Here is a 19,252-nt window from a genome sequence, read left to right as displayed (position 1 = left end):
CCTTTCTTAGGAATTGCCACGATTCTTGCAGTTTTCCATTTCTGCGGGAAGTAGCTGTTGTTGATGCAGTTGTTGAGGATAATGGTTAAGAAGATTAATATTGTCTGCGGGAGCCTCTTAATGACGAAGTTGGAAATGCCATCCGGTCCGGCTGATTTCTTAGATTTGGATAGGCTTATTATTTCGGCAATCTCTTCTGGGGTGGTCAGGTTTGGGGTGTCAACTGGATCACTTGCGGGATTGGTGTTGCTGAATGTTGCTACATCGATGTTAGGTACTAAGGTCCTTCGGATGGATGCTTCCATTTCCTGTAAGAAGACTGGGTCTGCGGAAGGGTTCGGTGTGAAGTTACCTTCGAAGTGGGCTGCAAATGCTTCTGCTTTTTCCTGAGATGTTGTTGTTTCTCCATTGTTGGTGTTAATAACTTCCGGCATTGGTGACTTCTGTCCAACAATTCGGTTGATATTCTTGAAGGCATCAGGTCCGGGCTTTATTGACTGCAGTCTCTTCTGGAACTGTGTGTTGTTGAAGTGTTGAATGGCGTTACGGAGCATGATGTTGGTGCACTGCAGCTCACTCCACACTGTCCGGTAGTTGGCATTTGATGTGTTTAAGTCCCGCTTGTGGATCCTTTGGAGGCGTTTTCTTAACCGCTGTCTGTGTGCGTATAAATTTTGCACGTGTACTGGAAGATGTTGGTAGCGGTCCTTTGATGTCTTCGGCTGTTTTTGATTGTCCAGTGCACTTGTGATTGCCGTTTCCAGAGAATCAATAGCAGCATCAATTTCAACATTCTGGAGATTTCTGTTGTGTGGTGGGAAAGTGATGGATTGTTCAACCTCTCTCTGCAGCCTGTCTATATCCAATCTCCTATAGTTGATGAAGTGTTCCGCTGGTTGTGTCACTAAGTTGATGGGCTGATGAAGCTTAATACTGAGCTGAATTGCTTCATGGTCCGAGTCGCTGGATACTGTTGAACAGATAAAGTTGCAGAAATCAGGATGAATATGCACAAAATTTGATGTTACTAAGAAGAAGTCCAATGTTGAAGGTGTTCTTGGGTAGGTTGGTTTCGGTTGAGAAATTACAACTAACGAGTGTTGGGCACTGTTGAAATCCAACCAGTCGGATATTGCCTTCCCTTCAGTGTTGATTGTTGTATCCATCCAAAGGTGATGTCTAGCATTGAAATCACCGCCGATGAGTCCATAAGTGCTTCTCGAGAGTGTGCCGTTGAGGGTCTGTAAGTCGCTCTGGATGTTTTTGGCAGTGGAATTGCATTTGAAGTACACGCTTATTATGGTGAGTGTCTCATCTCTTCCTAGGTTTAAGATTACGGCAGTAGCTTCACTGGTCGAGAGTCCTTTGATGATGGTTTCACTGGTGCTTATATTTTTCTTTACAAAAATTGCAGTCCCTCTTCGGTTCTCGGCTTTGTCCTGTCGGAAGGTGTTAAATCCAACGATGTCAATGTTATTTTTCCGTGTCACGTTGGTCTCGCTGATGAGGGCGATGTCTGGGCTGTTGTTCTTCAAGAACAAGTTGAATGATGTCCTCTTCTCCAGGCTGTACAATGAATTGACATTGTACGTCAGTAACGTTTAAGTCCCTACAAGAATATATATTGCTAATTTGAAAATAATAAAGTTTCAGTGAATTAGAATTTTTTAAAAATATAAAATGTTTTTATATTTTTTTTTAACTTTGACCTCGAATATCTTTAGAATGGTTAGATTAATGATTTGTGGAGCAATCAATTTTCAGCAAGAATATGTCTTGCGCGTTTGATCATTATAATTTTTCAATTTGTTACAAAATTAAGAAAAAAACGAATTTTTAAAGATTTTCTCGATTTTTGGACCTCAAATATCTATTCAACGGTTAGATAAACGAAAAAAGTGTATAAGGCCTTTTTTGTAGAGCGTTCAATTTCCTACAAGAATATGAAAAGAAATTTGCTAAAAAGTCAATTAATAAAAAAATTATTTTTTTTTAGTAGAAGCTTGATGTAAAAATGGAAAATTGCAAAGCGGAGGACCTTCCCATTAATATAAAGAGCTCATATTTGGTGTGTATATTCTAGAGGGGTCTAGCAATCGATTTTTCGGAGTACCAATTCAAAAAAAAAGAATTTCGATTTTTTTGACCCACCCTATTGTACATATGTACTTATACAGGTGTATTGTCGGATCCGATCGGATATAATTCTTTTTTTTTTTAGAACCATCTAATAATAATCGTCTAATAATTCCATCATGTTCTGACAACTTAATATTCTGAAGTTTTCAGCTGGAGATGGTTTTCAGAGCTGCGAATGCGTCTCTTCAGAATTTCCCAGGTATGCTCTATTGAATTTAAATACGAATTTCTGGATGGTCAATCCAATCTTGGTATACCAAAGAGCTCAATCTTTATCGTGCATTAGAATAAACTGTGTACTAATTCTAGTGCACTTTTTTAGCACTGCAAGCTGTTTGAGGATGATATTTACGTATCATTAAATACTCAATGAAAGTCTAGAAAAGCTTACTCATTCCGTACGTATGTATAAATACAACTAATTGTTTTCGAAAAAAAATGTTACGTATACGCCATAGAACGTTGTTTTAAATAATTTAAAAAAATGTTTCTTATACTTTTCGTATACATTTAAGCCACTTAAAATGAAAAGTTTTGTAAAACAAAAAGATTTAACGGTTTACAGGCGTACCTGTACTTATACTTATTTGTACTTGAAATTGCGTAAAAAAAAACGACAATAACTTGAAAAAACTAAATCAATCTGCGTACAAAAATAGTAAGATTCAGTGTCAATGTCGGGTACAATAGTAGTACCCAAAGCTGTTACAATCCTACGACAGTTTGATAACATTCCTCTCAGCCAGAAGAATAAACGTATGAGCATATGATACGGATATTGTTTCATACAGATACATTAAAATATGAATTTTCTAATAATTTAAATAATCCTAAAGAAACATTGTCAAAAAAATTACCACCAAAAAACAACCACTCTGTCTCTCTTTCCAACCAACCACCATCACATATAAAAATTTTCTTTAGGGTTAAAATGATAAAACTAATAAATTAAATTGTCTGCTTTTGTTCCATGTCTATCGCATGCGGTATTCATATCTACTAAACTTATGTGAACGTCCTCTCTCTACACACATCTTTTGGAAATGGAAAATAGCTCATATGGTGCGGGTAGACGAGTACGGATATCCGATAACGTTCGAATCCAGAGGACTAGTCGAGAACCAAATGTACGAATTTTGGGTATCAGCTTCAACATCTGTGGGAGAAGGTGAACCGACATCTGTGGTCGCACAGGCCACAAATACAAGAGGTAAGTCCTCCAAAGCTGCACATTCGCATTTTTCGACTTCTCTCCAACCTACGTCCTATCCCCCTATAGACCACAAATTTTAATAAATCCAAATAGGAACAGTCAAAATTGAATTTCAATGGCTCGAAGCATCAGTAGCAAAACCATGCAAGCAAAGCATATATACGTACAATATTATACACGTATAGAAATAAAATTTTTGTCTAAATTCTCAAAATGCTAAAACTTTTGAATGCAATTGCAAAACCCAGATTAAAACAATTTCCTATTTACTTAGATCCCAGCTCCTCCACAAAAGTCCTCCTCCTGTCCTGTGCAAACCAATGTCGCATTTCCGTCTCCCACATACCCTTCCTTAATAAACTTAATCCTTTTAATGGAACTGCAATGTTGCTGTGCTCCTCCATAGATCCTCCTATCCTGTACCCCAATATTTATATCCAGCCAAGCGAAATGGATGAGAGGATACATTTGCAATAATTTTCTTTCGCAGCACCGGCCCGAATAGCTTCGTTTGGACAAACAATACGAAAGGCTGTCGGAACAGGTTTGATTCTGGAATGTTTGGCTGTGGGTAATCCTACTCCTCGGGCACGATGGTTGACAAGAGATCGTCCGGTGACATTTAGTCCTTTCTATGAGGTTACCAATGAAGGCAACTTGAAAATACATCGTAAGTAAATATATACTATACATACATAGTATACATACATAATGTATTTGTATATTTTTTGTTTTTATTGTTGTTGTTGTTGTTTTTTGTTTGAATTAAAAAAAGGTGAGTATTGATATCGTGGTATTGAATACTTATACAAAAATATATACATAGTTGCAATAACTTTAAGTAGCATTGAAAAGTAAACGATTTCACAACAAGGTACGTATATCCTTTCAAGAGTTCTGCAAATCTCAATTTAACCATTGTCCTTTTAGTTGGGGGTGGGTAAAATGAAAATGTAGTCACGGCGACATGGACAAAAGCACCAAGATTTTATCCATTTTGATACTGAGTTTGCAATGCTTGACAGGAACCATCAGGTTCTTTGTCGGCCATTTTGAAATTCAAAGAGTTTACTCTGAAAAAAAAAAACAGAAAGGAATATTTTAAAGTTCATCCACGGCTAAATCTGATGGTGGATTCTTGTAGAACTGAGAATGATGAAAGAAAGAATGACATACAATTTCGATACCTTACTTTGTTTTCGAATTAATGGAAAAACAACAAGTCTAAGATTTTTACAAATAATTTCAAAGCAATTTTGTCTGGGAGCATATTTATACAGGGTACAAAAACCTCATGGCTTTGACTAAAGGTCAAGTCAAATTTAAGAATGTCTGTGAATGGTTTTCCTCACTGAAGAAAATATGTAAATTACATGTACACGAACCGGATTGGTTGTCTAAAACTTCTGCCTGCCTTTTGTATCTTAAAATTTTTTAAAGATTTTTATGAGAATAAAGTAGGTTCAGATTGTAAAAAAAAACCGACTTATATGGATTAAAACTTATATTTTACAGTTTTCTCATGGATGCCATAGTCAGAACTAGACCAAAGTAAAATAAGGACCACAATGAAAGCACTAGCTTTCAAAAACAAAAAGAATTATCAAGTAGGTTCACAGGAGACAATTAAAATGTATTTGAATCACTTTGGATACAAGGAAGACAAATTATATCATTGTCAGTGTAATGTATAATGCATTGGTAGCCACACAATATATATTAATTTAAAAAAAGGTTACCCCAGGGGCCCCAAAAAAATAAACTGCTTTTTTAAAAGAAAAATTATAATTTTATCTTTAGGCCCAAAAAATATTAGTTGCAACCCAAAAAAGCAAAAAAAGGTTTGTTAATGGGATACCAAATATTACTTCAAGTCAATACGTTAGGGGCCCCAAAAAAGCAAACAAATTCAGGCCAGGGGCCCCAAAAGCCTTTACTTCAGGGTGTCAAAAAAAAATTAAATTAAAAAAAAATTGTTTTTTAAATTAAACTACATTTGTTGATGGATTACTAAATATTACTTTAGGAGTCCCAAAAAATATGACTTTGGGGCTCCAAAAATATTATATGAAGGGTCCCAAAATCATAATTTTTCAGGAACCCCGTTAGTTGAGAGGCAATCAAATATTAATTTGGATGCCCAAAATCTATTACTAAGGAGCCCAAAAATATTCATCAAATTTTCTGATGGCATGACAAATATTATTTGGGGATCCTCAAAAGCTATTACTTCAGTGGTTGAAAACAATCAAATGGAAAATTAAATATCAATTCAGGGGCCCCAACATAAATACATCAGGGCCCAAAATAAAAACATTACGTTATTGGTGGCATTCGGAATATTACTTCAGAACAGAGGCCCCAATACCTATTAATTCTTGGCTCCAAAAAAGTTATATTATATTTTAGGGGTCTCTAAGCACTTAATTTTGAGGCCCTAAAAATAATTTTTCAGGGGCCCCAAAAGAAATAAACTATGTTTGATGATGGAAAATCAAATGTGTACATATAACTTCAGAACAGATGCCCCAAGAACTATCAATTCTAAGGTAAAAAAAAAAATTTATTTTAGGGGTCTCTAAATATTTAATTTTGGGGGTCCGTAGCCCGACTAACAATTTTGCTTCTATAAAGCTTAACAGGTGCTATAGTTGCTTGTGTAGAGCTTTATAGAAGCAAAATTGTTTGTAGGGAGTACAAGTACTTACAACATTTATGATAGAAATTTTAAGTAAGTATAGCAAAGTGCATTATGACCATATTAAAACATTAAAATAAACCTAAAAATAAATAAGCCATACAAAAAAAAAATTTATGGCGTATACGTACTTTTTTTTGTATCTAAGGGGTCCGGCGACTAAACTTACGCCACTGGTTATGATGGAAAAAGGGAACTATGAATTAATAAAGTGTTCAAAAATAAAATATTATTATGACTAAATACGTTATTTATTTTAAAGCAATGTTTTATTTTGTATCCAAAAGAAATATCAATGTAGTTCTTTCAGCATTAACCAAACTTTTGGTATTGAAGTTTTGCTTAAAAAAAGTGTCTTCTAGACACTTGTATCTTTAGATACAATTTTTAAATAGAGGAACTCATTTTAAAAATCAATTTTCAATTATAACTCATTGTAGTTTGTCTTTCCCTAAATGCAATTCTATAAGTAAATTGTCAAAAATCACAATTTAAACAAAAAAAAAAAAAAACATTTTGGAGGCTCAAAAGGACCAATATCCTTGGAATAGTGAAGTAATTACAATTTGTATATATCTGTGCAGAAAAAATTCTATGAGCGTTTGAATTAAAGATACCTACTCATATCTGAATTTCGTTCAATAACTTCGTAGCGGTTACTTTCAAAAGCATCAAGGTTTAGGTTATCACCTTTTTGCATGTATACAGTTTTTTTTTTTTTTAATTCTAATACGGACCAAGTCATAGAGGCATATGCATAAAAAAAAGTAATTACTAGTAGTAAAAGGTTTATAGTAAATACTAGTAGTACTAGTAGGAGCTGAAACTAATAGTATTTACTACATTCGGTATGCATAAACCTTAGTTTCTACTAGCTAGTATAAACTAGTAGTAAATACTGGATTCATCCCAGTAAATACTACTAGTTCATCTGAAAGTAATAGTATATACTAGATACCTACATAAATGCTGTTGCTTTTTTTTTGTTCTATATTTTTAACGTTCTATAATTTCTTTCTTTTGTAACCAATTTTTTGTATTACAATTTGTTGATAATAGCCCCGTTCCATTGGAGGTGGTAGTTTACTCATGAGTAGGTCTAGTACTAGAATTAACACTTGATCTTCTACTCGAGGAGATAGAAATGTGTAGTTGTTGTACTAGATTTCTACTCACGAGTAAACTACCACCTCCAATGGAACGGGGCTAATAACAACTGGTGTTTAAGGCGGTTAAGTTTTATACGCTTAGAACAAATGCCTAAAAAAGCATTTTAATTTTAGTACACATAATTTACTTCACTATTTCAAATCTACTTTGCTATTTTTACTTTGCATTACTTTGACTGTTTTAATCATAATTGTATACTTTTTTTTTGTTTCGTTTAATTTTCAACTTGAAAAAATTTATTTTCCTTATTCAATAAAAAAATCAAATATACCTACAACATCGAGTGAATATACTTAAAATTAATTTTCAACACAATTTAAGAGTTTAAAAGTGAGTGTTCGAAGTTAAAAAAATGGCAAAAGTAGAAGTAGAGTTTGTTAAAATACTAGAAAAGTATGCCGTACTTATTAACAAATCTCAACCAGGGATGGGACTTTTCTGCAGTTGCAGTAGATCTACTTAATTTTTTTTTCAAGAAACAAATCTACTGCCTTTAAATAAAATCTACTGCACTTTTTGTTTTAAAATAAATCAGCGAGTTTCATGTGAACAAGATTTCACCCGAAAAAGTTCAATTTTTCAATTTTACTTTTACCCTATTATAAGTTCCGTGCGGAAAGTTGTTCACGTTCAGAAAACTCCCCTTAGTTTGAACTTTTTTTTCAGGTAATGAGTGAGGTAGTCGACAGGTCTTTTCTAACTAAAATTTTAGTGACGCACAAGGAACTAGTTTTGCCGAAAATAAAAATTCCATTCGGGGGAAACTTACAATATATTTTTGATTTCTATGCGAACAAAAATGTTTCGGGTTGAAAATTTCCACGTGAATCTCATGTAAAAATGTTATGAACATATTATTTTTGTTTGATCGTATTTCTGATTGCAGTCAATGCATACATTTTTCTTTTGTTCTGTTTTTGTTATATATTCTTAAAAAGAAATAAATGTTAAGTTTTTGTTAATTTTTATAAAATTTTATACAAATATAAAAATCTACTGCGATAAAAATGAATCTACTGCGTTATTTGTTCAAATCTACTTCGACATTTTTTTCAAAAAGTCCCATCCCTGACTCAACAGCCTCATATAAAAAAAAGCAAAGGCGGAAGCCTTAAAATTGTTTATTCCTGAGTTTCAAGCCAACACTGGTATTTTAATAACAGGAAACCAATTAAAGAAGAGGATAAATAACATTTAACATGAGAAAGTTTTTACTAGTAAATGTTCAAGTTGGTATTTAGAAACTTGAAAAATTACCAGTAAATACTAGAAAGTAAAAGTTCGTACTAGTTTTTTATGCATATCAAAACCAGTATTTACTATAAAAATTCATCCAAAACTAGTAAATACTATTCTTCTAGTAAATACTACCTTTCCAGCATTTACTATGTTTTTTATGCATATGGAAAGTAGTAAATACTATTAAAATTTACTAGTAAAAGCATATGCTACCTTTTATGCATACGGCTCATATGTCTTATAAATGTATATTCAAATGCTAGGGAAACCCAACTCTAAGGGTTTTCGATCGATAGTTTTGTAGGATTCTAAATCATGACGAAAACGTTTGCAAGTGCGCAAGCTACATGCCACCACCAAGGAACAGATTTCGTATACAATAATTGGCATAGTCCGAGTTTTAATTTTCGTTCAAAATCGCACATGTTGTCAAAAAACTATTAAAAATGCCCCCTGTGCGCATCACTCAAGCCACCCAACCTGACCCAACTATAGACGGATAAAAGATTCTATATAGTGTCAGTGAGCAAGGCATTAAAACTATAATAAAAACCTTTATATACATAATTCAAATGTTTCATTATAATCATTTTAGTTTTAATTTTATATTTTAACAGGTATTGAGAGTAGCTTGTCCGGAAATTACTCTTGTACAGCGAATAACCTTTTTGGCAATGATGAAATTCATTATCAAGTTATAGCAATGAAACCACCCGCATCCCCCCAAATTATTGTGCAATACGCATCGGCAGATAGTATACGAGTGAGCTGGGATGCACCCGATGATGGGGGAGCACCCCTTCAGGGTTATACAATATATTACAGAATGATTGGTGGGACATGGACGCCCGTGGAACTAACGCCCGAAAACACTGCTTACACAATTACGGGGCTGAAGTGTGGCAATCAATACATAATCAAAATGTCTGCTCATAACATTGTCGACGATGGGGCGGCTTGTGAGGAGATTAACGTCTGGACCAAGGGGAAAGGTGAGTTGGATTTGAAATATCTCCCTGTCCGTTGCCATTTGTGAACAACAACCAACTCGTAAATGAAGTGCAACTCAATTTTGCGGTCGAGTCAATTTAAATTATTGATTTTATATGAGTGCAGTTGGGGTTGGGGTGTTTTTCGGAATTGAATCTGAATCTGGAACTGAATGTCAATTGGTTTCGTTAACGCGGTCATTGACTTCCAAAAGCCACAAATTGATTCGAACATTCAATTCTGCATGTTCGTCCGCAATTGCAATTAAGTTTTTTTTTTTTTATGTATTTGTTTATTTGTATGGATGTTGTAGTGTAGATGTATAATGTGTATTTTTTGTTTGCTCTTCTTTCTGTCTTTTGTGTTGCAGCTTCCCAGGCTCCGAATGGCAATGAACTAATCGCAACGAATGCTACATGCGTTAATTTGAAATTGGCAACATGGAACAATGGTGGTTGTCCAATTAGTCACTTTGCAATTGAACATCGTCCATTAGGTGAGTTTATTTGTTTCTGAGTATCATAAAAAATGCTTTTTGTAAATTTGGTAACAATTTTATAAAGTGATAGAGGGTTTAGGATAGTTTCACCAAAATATGTTTTTTTTTTCAAGTGAATAAAAATATGCTACATCGAACTTATTGGTTTCGTTTTTTAAAGTGTTTAAATGAGAAAATTTAAGGCGCACATTAGGGTCATTAGCAAATTACTCAGAATTGATACTGTACTTATACCAGAGGGACAGGGGAGGTCACGAAACACCTTTTTTCATGATATTTTTGTTTTTGTATTTTTCGGACTTATTTGTATGTGACAAAGTTGTAGAGAATTAAATTGCCTATGAAAAAAGTTCTCAAAACTGAATCTCTATAACTGATATTTCTCGAGATCCAATCAAAATTTTAAAGGCTCATATTTTTAGTAATTTTTTTGCTGGGTATTTCCACTTATACAGTGGTCTATTGCACCAATTACAATAAGAAAAATTGTAGTTGTACTTTAACAAATTTGTAATTTCCTTTTTTTTGATAAATTGATTGTAAATTGTTATTTGTAAATTGGTGTAGTAGGCCAAAGAAAACAAAAAAAAATCGATTTTGGGATACGAACCTAAGCCACCGTAGTAAAAGGTAACCACTAAGTCACCTAGACGACACGACTTCTAAGAATAGGAAAACTTTGACTAATATAAACTGCATGATTTCAAATATTTTTTGAGGATTCTCAAACTGTGAAACGATTATCGCCTTTTCGATCTAAGACCATCGATCGGCCATCGAGGCCCAAAACTTATATCCAAATAAAAAAGTTACCACATGTTCTTAATTTTCTCGTCAATACCTACGCAACTTTTGATATCTAACTCTTACGATACAAAACTCGAAACAAATTTTGCCCCATACATGGATGAGTCACTCTACTGAGCTGTTAGTGAAAAAAATTACAAATTTATTTTTTTCAGATTTTCGAAAAATTATAAGGGGTACCCCTTGCCGAAATAAAATTCAATTAAAAAAAAAACCTCCAAATTCATCAAGTGAGATATCAAAAGAATGGTCTCTTTAAATTTTATTCATAAGTGAAAGAGTTTTTTTAAGGTCTGGTTTTTGAGTTATATTTTATCAGGTTTCTTTACTACATAATTTCTTGTGAGGCCCTGGCATGCGTTAGGGGCCCTGAGGCACTGCAGGCCAAATGGTATGCTACCTAAAGTGGCCCACCAATTTATAACGCTCCTCTTGCTAGAAATCGTAGAATAGAACAGATACAGAACATTTTGCGAACACAATTATGTAGCAAATAATTGATTATTGAGATTTCATAAAGGGAATATATCGAAAACGCGAGCTGATAAAAAAAAATTCTGATTTCTGATTCAAGTTCAGCACACTCAAAACCTTTAGAAAAATATTGTTTTGTTTCTATACGCTAAAAACCTCTGTAGCTTAAAAAGAAGTCAAAAATCGATTCGAGAATTTATATCGGAAATATCTAATAGCTAATAGAAAAATTTTCATTTCGGATTCAAGTTATTCCTTAAACAAAACCACTTTAAGCTTAAAACCACTGTAGCTTAAAAAATAGCAAAAAATCTAGAACATTTTTGACTTCGGATTCAAGTTCAGCACCCCGAAAACCTTCGAAAAAGTCCATCAAACTTAATAAAACAAAACCCAGTTTGAAACGACAAAATAAATAGTTTCTTACATTATTTTTTTTTTTGTTTCTGTTCTTGAATTTGAATTCAGCACTAAAACAAAGTTCTGTTTTTTATCAGTGGGACTTTCCCAAGGTAGATAGTATACGAATCGGCACAAACGACAACGCATGTTAATCTCGAAAATTTGATAGGAACTACCCATATATTAGTTTAACGAGTGCCGCACAAAATAATGTTCATTAATATGCCATGAATAACATTTCCGTTTTATCTTTTACCGCACGCGAAATCCATATTACAGGCGACATCCGATGGACAGTTGTCACATCCGACATATCCAACGCCGAAGAGAATCGTGAAAATTTAATATTTTGTGATTTTCTGCCAGCCAAATGGTATCAATTGCGTATATCGGCAACAAATGACGCCGGCAAAACCACAGAACACTATCACTTTGCCACAACCAACCTAGATGGTGTTAAAATTTCGCCACCGCCCGTCTTTCCATCGGAAGCTGATTTGACCAACAATTTAATAAATGCAAATCCTGCCAATGATTGGTTTTCAACATTGATTGTCATCATCATCATTATCATCGGCATCATTATTGTGTAAGTGTTTACCTTCCCTATCGGCATTATTCTCCTCTAAGCCATTCCATTCCTAAAGTCTACTACAACCCTATAAAACCAATTTTTCATATCCGAACCTATTTACCAAGAATGATTTATTAGATCCTTAATACGGAAATAATATCTATGCGGTTAGGTTCTATATGCCACAAGGCACGGGAAGGTAGTTTACTAATGAAAATCCTTTACCCATCAGCCATCACCATAAACCAATCCTACACAAAACGAAAGTTTTCGTCATCCCTCCTCTTCTCTTTGTCGTATTCGCTTCCAAACTCATCTAATTCCCGGTTAAATTCTTCATTAACTCTGCAACAATGGCATCCGTTCATCCCAACTTGTTATATCCTTTGGGGTTAATTGGATTTCTTTCTCTTCTTCTCTTTTGCTTTCGTTGCACTATGGATTGCTACTATTGGCGTTCGTTGGTGGTCGTCATCTCCGTTGTTCTTTATACGGCTGCTTGGATTTTATGCCTGTTGCTCGGTATACACTAACACAAATGCATTGGATCCTTCAGTGGATTGATTGTTAAGCATCGAAGAACATTGTGCGCACCAATTTCCGACGGATATGAATCAAGAGCACTCCCGGGCGACTACAAGGAAGATCATGACAATCGGCGAAATCAGCAAGTCTATAGTGCATCTCCGGTTAAGACTGTGGATAAAGGAAACGAATCAGGTACCTATATTTATGTATATATGTGGTTGCATTTTGTCGAGGATTAATTTATAAATAAATTATACGAGTATTACGTATATAAAGTATATCGACAGGATGAACAGAAAAACGTGCCTGAGTCCTGAAATAATTTAAATTGGTATTTTTGTTCTGTTTTATTATTCTGTTTAGAAATGTACGAGATTTCGCCATATGCTACATTCAGTGTCAACGGAGGCAGGACGGGCGCATCAAATCCGACAAAAACTCCAACGCGGGGAGTAACACCGTCTACGTTGGACTACACCATGCAATTCAAAACATTCGGTCATCCAGAGGGAGATAATTTAAATGCGACTGCCTATCCAATATTACCAAGCTCAGGCTTTGGACACGTAAAATCCAAATCCAGTTGGCATAAGCAACGATATTACAATACTGATGGTGAGTTTAATGTTTGAATTTTATTTTATGCATATTTGTATATAAGTATGAAATACTTACTTGTGGTAGGATTCATATAAATGTCATTTTATGACACCTGTTCATATTTTGGATAATTTTAATTTTAATTTTAATTTTAATTTTAATTTTAATTTTAATTTTAATTTTAATTTTAATTTTAATTTTAATTTTAATTTTAATTTTAATTTTAATTTTAATTTTAATTTTAATTTTAATTTTAATTTTAATTTTAATTTTAATTTTAATTTTAATTTTAATTTTAATTTTAATTTTAATTTTAATTTTAATTTTAATTTTAATTTTAATTTTAATTTTAATTTTAATTTTAATTTTAATTTTAATTTTAATTTTAATTTTAATTTTAATTTTAATTTTAATTTTAATTTTAATTTTAATTTTAATTTTAATTTTAATTTTAATTTTAATTTTAATTTTAATTTTAATTTTAATTTTAATTTTAATTTTAATTTTAATTTTAATTTTAATTTTAATTTTAATTTTAATTTTAATTTTAATTTTAATTTTAATTTTAATTTTAATTTTAATTTTAATTTTAATTTTAATTTTAATTTTAATTTTAATTTTAATTTTAATTTTAATTTTAATTTTAATTTTAATTTTAATTTTAATTTTAATTTTAATTTTAATTTTAATTTTAATTTTAATTTTAATTTTAATTTTAATTTTAATTTTAATTTTAATTTTAATTTTAATTTTAATTTTAATTTTAATTTTAATTTTAATTTTAATTTTAATTTTAATTTTAATTTTAATTTTAATTTTAATTTTAATTTTAATTTTAATTTTAATTTTAATTTTAATTTTAATTTTAATTTTAATTTTAATTTTAATTTTAATTTTAATTTTAATTTTAATTTTAATTTTAATTTTAATTTTAATTTTAATTTTAATTTTAATTTTAATTTTAATTTTAATTTTAATTTTAATTTTAATTTTAATTTTAATTTTAATTTTAATTTTAATTTTAATTTTAATTTTAATTTTAATTTTAATTTTAATTTTAATTTTAATTTTAATTTTAATTTTAATTTTAATTTTAATTTTAATTTTAATTTTAATTTTAATTTTAATTTTAATTTTAATTTTAATTTTAATTTTAATTTTAATTTTAATTTTAATTTTAATTTTAATTTTAATTTTAATTTTAATTTTAATTTTAATTTTAATTTTAATTTTAATTTTAATTTTAATTTTAATTTTAATTTTAATTTTAATTTTAATTTTAATTTTAATTTTAATTTTAATTTTAATTTTAATTTTAATTTTAATTTTAATTTTAATTTTAATTTTAATTTTAATTTTAATTTTAATTTTAATTTTAATTTTAATTTTAATTTTAATTTTAATTTTAATTTTAATTTTAATTTTAATTTTAATTTTAATTTTAATTTTAATTTTAATTTTAATTTTAATTTTAATTTTAATTTTAATTTTAATTTTAATTTTAATTTTAATTTTAATTTTAATTTTAATTTTAATTTTAATTTTAATTTTAATTTTAATTTTAATTTTAATTTTAATTTTAATTTTAATTTTTTGTGTTTAAAGATGATTCAACACTAAGTAAATCCATGACAATGGTGGCGGGAGCTTCGCAAGGCCATGTTAAGAAAAGCAGTCGCGATGGAAATCGCGCCAAGGGACAGAGCCGAGTGAACAGCGACCCAAGCCATTGTGGCTCTGAGTCAGACACAAGCGTTAGTCCCAGTACTGAATTTTCCAATATGCCTACATACAGAGTTCCTGTGAAATCGTCAAGGGGAGGAGGTACGCGTTTGAAAGCACTGTTTTGTCTGAACTTTTTTGACTTTTTTCTTCTTCAAGATATTTTTCGACCTGATTCCAGTACAGAGTCAAACAATGATCAATCATCACCAGTCGATCGACGATTAGCTACACCCCTTCACATTGGTGGAGTTGAGAAAAGATCAAATCGATCCCATGGATCCCGAAACCACCAACTTATTGATCACACAAAGGAAAGTCATTCCATGGATTTGATCTGTCCTGGAAGTAACAACAGGTAGTTCAGGTACCTAAACCCCAACAAACATTTATCCAGTCAACCAATTCGCTTTTTTAACTAAAATTAAAAATTAAATAAAATATTTTTATAAAAATGTACAAAAAAAAACACTCAACACTAAAAGTAAATTTTAATAATGTTTTAAAATTTAAAATAAACTTTGCAAATATTTTTGTTTATTATTTCAAACTAAAATTGTCAATTTTTAACTTCCTTAAATGTTTTCTAACTTTCTTTTTCCGGTCTCTGTTTTCCTGTCTACTTATACTCACTCAACCGAATACAATTGTTCCCAAAACAACTGCTACTCTAAATCCTTTAGTTTAGACAGTGAGGTTAATTCGGGGACAGTTTCTGCAACTGCGGCAGCGTCCTCCAAAGCTAGCGATTCGGGATTTCGCCCACCTTCAGGATTCACAGACTCCAGGGAGCTAAATGAGGCGGAATGTGATAGAGAGCAGCTAGCATTAGACTTAGAAGTACAGAGAGTAATGGAGAATAAAGATGGGCAGTTACAGAAAATGGATAAAGAGGAATTAACCTCACTGTTGGCAAGGTAAGATACATATTTTAAACTTGACTTAGAGCGAAAAGATTTAAGCCTTAAATAAGCTTTTAGTTTGGTAACAAGTAGAAACGAAACATTTAAGTTTGCAAAGTCCTAACTTAGTGTTTATAGTCGCCATACTAACTCAAGGCAACGCTCTCCAAGTCTTCTGTACTCTGCATCTTCGATGGCTTTCATCCAGACAAATTCTTTAACCATCCGTGGACAAAACTAGCCTCTCCTAGGTCTTACATTGTGGTCTTCTACTAACTGTCTATTGGCTGATAACGCATTCTGTTAGCAGCATGAGATTTCAAAGTAAAGCAATTCCGACGAATTTGTCATCTCTCTGTTCTCTCAGTCATACACCGCGGACGTTCAGTTCTTTACCTTCGCACACCCTCTCTGAAGTTTATCTGAACCGTCTGAAAATTTTTGACATGCAAAATTGGCCTAGATGTTGCTTCAGGTTATTTTACGTTGACTCATTCAAAGATACACAAAGATACTCTTAGGCTTTGTCAATTCCACGCAAGAGGCAGTACCTCAAAAAAATGCTTTTTAGGAGGTTGAGGCTGGGATACGAACCCAGACCTCCGGCATCATAATCACAGGTACTACTTATGAAAGATAATATTCAATAGATGTACTATAAACATAGAAATTGTTTTTTTTGAAACGCAAAAGAGAGAGGTTCTACACTTTTGCTCGTAAGTTTAGTTTAAAACCCAGCTGCTCCATTGTGTTATCCTTGAATTTTGTGAAATGAGTATGATTCCTATCCTATAGTTTAAAAGTAGATGTATTGTTTTCTATGTGTTTTTGGTGGTGATGTATTATGAATAATAGTTTGTCTATCATATTGTTTTCAAAGAGACAACACATGTTAAAACGTTCAGAATAAAGATAGATTACCTATTTTTCAGAATTTTATATGCTTTTATACAAATTGTGAGATATAGTAGATTTTCATTTCTACGAATTTTAACAAAATATTCTAGGTATTTTGTTTATCTATTGTCCAGTTGTTCCCTCCTACGGAGATTACGAGTTGTCTTTTTGAGAAGACTATCCTATTTTTAATTTGGTTTTGTGCCCTTCGTATTTAGTTTACTATAAAAGGACAGTAAAATGATAAACAGGCTAATTTGATGCCAAAAAAAGCTATCACAACAAAAACATTACATACAATTTTGATTGGTCTCTTGACAATTTTTTCTTTTAATTACCGATTTTTAAGCTATTTGAAAAACTGCCAAGTAAACAATCAAAATTTGATTAATACAAATTGAAAACCAAACATTTTAACTTCGTACTTTTACATTTCAGTACTTTTTCTGCCAGCATAATATTTCAACATAGGAGAACTTGGCTTTTTTTAACAGTAGATAATGTTTTTGGGAAATTGTTGATAAAATAAATCGTTTTAAAAAACTGCAGCTTTGAAAGACAACTTTCTCCACTTCCAAATATGAATGGTCAGCTAAATTCTATCCATATAATTTGGAAACAATTCCTAAAAACTATGAATTAATGATAATTTGACCAATTATTTGAATTATTAATGTTTATGTTGAATCGGTCTTTTTTGGTCACTCCCTTCTATATGCAAATAAAAATCTTTATTTCATACTAAAAACACTCCTTCCTTAAAAGATAATAAATGTACCAACAATGGAGAGCATTCGGTGTTTTAAATTTTTGTCTTTGTAGCCAATAAAGAAAATTGCCTTTTCTTAATATAATTTTGTAAATTTCGACTACAATATCTTTTCGATACTTTTAAATATTGAATAAAAAGATAAAAAAAAATAAAAAAGATTAAAAAGTCTATTAAAAAAATTAGGTGAAAGGGTGTTTTTTCGAAGAGACAGGAAAATCTGTTATTGCTTTCCAAAAAGCCAATGATTCATTTTATTTTTAGTTTCGATGACAAATTAAACGTTTATACTTAAGTTCTAAGACGTTTTACACGAATCATTGGCTTTTTGGGACCAATAACAGATTTTCCTGTCTCTTCGAAAAAAAAAAAACACCCTTTCACCTTAATTGTTTTTATCTCTTTATTCCTGCTTTCTATCCCAAATTCAACGTTTTTACCAAATTTTATTAGGGTGACCCAACAATGGAGAGCATTTTTTTTTCACTAAAAAAAACACACTTTTAACCATGATATTCTTATAGACACTTCTTTAGATTCTTGTTTCTAATCTCAAAAGTAACATATTTGCTGAATAGGGAATATACTCAAACTTTCTCTACACCTAAAAAAACACACTTTCACATGAAAAAAATTTATAGATTTGTTTTATTCGTAATTCCCATGGGAAAGACAACATTTTTAATAAATTTCGTAAGGGTAACTTTTATACCATTGATCTTATCAGACTTATGGCGGATTTTCCTTATTTACAAAAAAAAAAAAAATACCCTTTCACCTAAAATATTTGTATAGACTGCTTAAATTCTTGGTTTCAGGAGAAAGAAGTTGGTTTTTATTTTTGGCTAAAAAATATATTATTTGTTTACTCTTATAAATAGTAGTTGTGAAAGGACCCATACCTAATTTTTAAATAAGAAATTAATAACTGAATATATATTTCTTTTCTAAATCAATTTTTTTATTTACTTATATACTTTCAGGTACCATGAAAAAAAGGAACAAGAACGCCAAGAATACACGATTCATGTTTAAAATTTTAAAATAAAATTGCCTCTACTCTACTGTATTGCAATATATACATAGTTTTATCCTAAATTTAGAAACATTTTTTTGTACAATTTTATTAAGAACTTAAAAGACTAAAATAAAATATAAAATATCCTAGTTAATAGAGTTAAAAAAAAAACATGCAAAGAAAAAATAATAACAAAACTGAAGAAAATAATAGGTAGCTGTATCGAAAGATTTAGTTAAATGTTAATAGACCGCAATAATCTATTCTGTTCCTTATCTGGTTGAATATAATGAACTATGATTTCGATATTTGTGAACGCTCCCATTTTCACGCTTTTCTCGTTTAAGTACTTCTTTTCTACCGCAAGGTAGAAGAAGGTAGATAAGGGTCACTCCATTAGGAAGGCTGATTCTGACACCGTTCGGTGAGAACTGGCCACAAGTGGAGCTTCACATCTTTGCACTGCCTCCATCTGTTTTCTGTACTTCTCTTGCTTAAGTGCATCCGCTCTGATCTTGCAACCATCATACAGAATAGTCGGAGAGGCGACCGTCGAGTTACTTAGCTCATAAGGTTAGAGGTTAAAATCAGTGTCAAATGAAAGATAAGTT

At 31.2% G+C, this 19,252-nt stretch overlaps 1 protein-coding gene across 9 annotated transcripts in view; it reads left to right on the top strand.

The window, feature by feature from the left end:
• The window catches only part of LOC129913434 (cell adhesion molecule Dscam2), a 77,834-nt gene extending 59,044 nt beyond the window's left edge, over positions 1-18,790 (top strand). For 3 of the 9 annotated variants that reach the window (XM_055992112.1, XM_055992111.1, XM_055992110.1), the window contains 11 exons: positions 3,194-3,349; positions 3,843-4,022; positions 9,077-9,451; positions 9,820-9,945; positions 11,911-12,220; positions 12,762-12,925; positions 13,097-13,348; positions 14,939-15,157; positions 15,215-15,413; positions 15,739-15,972; positions 18,607-18,790. In XM_055992112.1, coding sequence (XP_055848087.1) covers positions 3,194-3,349; positions 3,843-4,022; positions 9,077-9,451; positions 9,820-9,945; positions 11,911-12,220; positions 12,762-12,925; positions 13,097-13,348; positions 14,939-15,157; positions 15,215-15,413; positions 15,739-15,972; positions 18,607-18,658 — 2,267 coding nt within the window. In that variant the 3' untranslated portion in view covers positions 18,659-18,790. Of the gene's footprint in view, positions 1-3,193; positions 3,350-3,842; positions 4,023-9,076; positions 9,452-9,819; positions 9,946-11,910; positions 12,221-12,761; positions 12,926-13,096; positions 13,349-14,938; positions 15,423-15,738; positions 15,973-18,606 lie in introns of those variants that run through there. The other 6 variants (XM_055992113.1, XM_055992115.1, XM_055992116.1 and 3 more) reach the window with 6 other exon arrangements.
• Positions 18,791-19,252: the final 462 nt, after the last annotated feature.

Source organism: Episyrphus balteatus, chromosome 3, assembly GCF_945859705.1.
Source record: "Episyrphus balteatus chromosome 3, idEpiBalt1.1, whole genome shotgun sequence".
Lineage (NCBI taxonomy): Eukaryota > Metazoa > Arthropoda > Insecta > Diptera > Syrphidae > Episyrphus > Episyrphus balteatus.
This window is presented reverse-complemented; position numbering and strand designations above follow the sequence as displayed.